The 1,706-nt window shown below is 36.9% G+C and overlaps 1 protein-coding gene across 1 annotated transcript in view; it reads left to right on the top strand.

The window, feature by feature from the left end:
* The first annotated feature begins 1,406 nt into the window (after positions 1-1,406).
* The window catches only part of ABCC1 (ATP binding cassette subfamily C member 1), a 108,010-nt gene continuing 107,710 nt past the window's right edge, over positions 1,407-1,706 (top strand). The window contains exon 1 of the mRNA XM_015561295.1: positions 1,407-1,451. Coding sequence (XP_015416781.1) covers positions 1,407-1,451 — 45 coding nt within the window. The remainder of the gene's footprint in view (positions 1,452-1,706) is intronic.

Here is a 1,706-nt window from a genome sequence, read left to right on the forward strand (position 1 = left end):
CAACATGAGGAACTGTATTAAAGGGTCGTGGCATTAGGAAGGTTGAGAACCACTGTCCTAAGGGCTTCTTTGTGTTTAGAAGTTGCCTAGCTAAATACCTTTGTGTGTGTTAATCACTTAAAGTTTACATTTCATTGATTTCTTGTTTTTGGTTCTGGAAAAAACCCGTTTAAATCATAATATCATTTATCAATTATCCATTCAAAAAACCAGTTTACTAGTAGGTACTTATTTACATACCTAGATCTCTCTTTTTTTAAGTCAGATCTTTTATTTTTAAATTATCTTTACCATTTTTAAGTGTATGCTTCAGTTGTATTAAGTATACTCACCTTGTTGAACGTAACTAGGTCTCTTTTTTGAAATGCTTGGAACATAATGTTTTGATCATATTGTCAGATGTTTTCTTTAAGTGAATCTGCTTGTTCCCATCACGTTCTCTTAACATTTGTTGATGTGCCTTTAAAATTTGGACAGAGCTGTGGGGTTTCAGGTTTCTTGGAGTTCCTTGGTGATCCTACTGTGGGAAGGCTTGGAATCAGATATCTGGAGAGAACATCATCCAGTGGTAGACAGAGAAACCTAGGAGAGATGTGGGCTGCATGGAGACGGTGGCCAACTGAAACACACAGACCCTATCCCAAGACTGGCTCCTCCCCAACTCTTGCGGGTGTTCTGATGCAGGAATATGGGTGCAGGGCTGCCATATTTTCTGATTTTTTAAGAGTAGCCAGAAATCCAAATTTTTATATGAAGTTTTCTGATTTGAAATGTTTTGCAGTTAGCCTAAATTTTTTTTAAAAAGTCTGCTTAAAACAACGAGAATAAAACATCTGTGGTCAAATTGTCCTGCGGGCCACCTGTTTCAGATCTTTAAGTTTATCTGATATAATCAAAGAGATAGAAAATTGAGACCCCCAAATAAGGTAATAACTTTTCCCAAGATTGTGTAACTGGTCAGTGGTCAGATGAGGATTTGAATTAAATTGTCCATTACTGAAGACTGACCGCGGGTTGGAGTTTATTCTTGGGCAGATATACTTGATCTATATATGTCTATATCTATTTATCTATCTGGTATGTCTCTTTAACAAAATATAGGTGGTTTCTTAAAAAAACAATAAAAATACTTACAACAAACTTGTTACCAAGGATGGATAGCTTAGTCATTAACTGCAGGGACCCAGAACTAAATTGCCTGAGTTTGAATTCCGCTGCAGATCTTACCAGCTGTGTGATACTTGACAAGTCATTGAACCTCTCTGTGTCTCAGTTTTCCTATCTGAAAAAGGAGGGATAAAGTACTTATAGAATTAAAGGGGATAATACATATGAAGTAACTTAAAATAGGGCCTCGCACAATTTAGGTGTTATCGATGATGATGATGATGATGGTGATGGTGCTAATGGTGGTGATGATGATGGTGTTGATGGAGCTGATGAAAGTGATCGTAAATAGTAATGATGGTAATGGTAGTAATGATAATGGTGAAGAAAATGATAATGGTGAGGGTGAGGAAGAAGATTAGAAAGTCCTCAATTCACAAGATAGTAAAGTAGGAATGATCCATATGACTAAAGGACTCCTCTGTTTACAGGGAAGTACCCTGGCAAGATTCCTTTAAATGGATGTCTCCATCTTTGTACAACAGTGGAATTTGCCATAGTTCCTAGGAACCTGTCTATTATATGCAATGAGGCATCTC

The sequence above is a fragment of the Myotis davidii genome, unplaced genomic scaffold (genome assembly GCF_000327345.1).
Source record: "Myotis davidii unplaced genomic scaffold, ASM32734v1 scaffold1115, whole genome shotgun sequence".
Taxonomy (NCBI): domain Eukaryota; kingdom Metazoa; phylum Chordata; class Mammalia; order Chiroptera; family Vespertilionidae; genus Myotis; species Myotis davidii.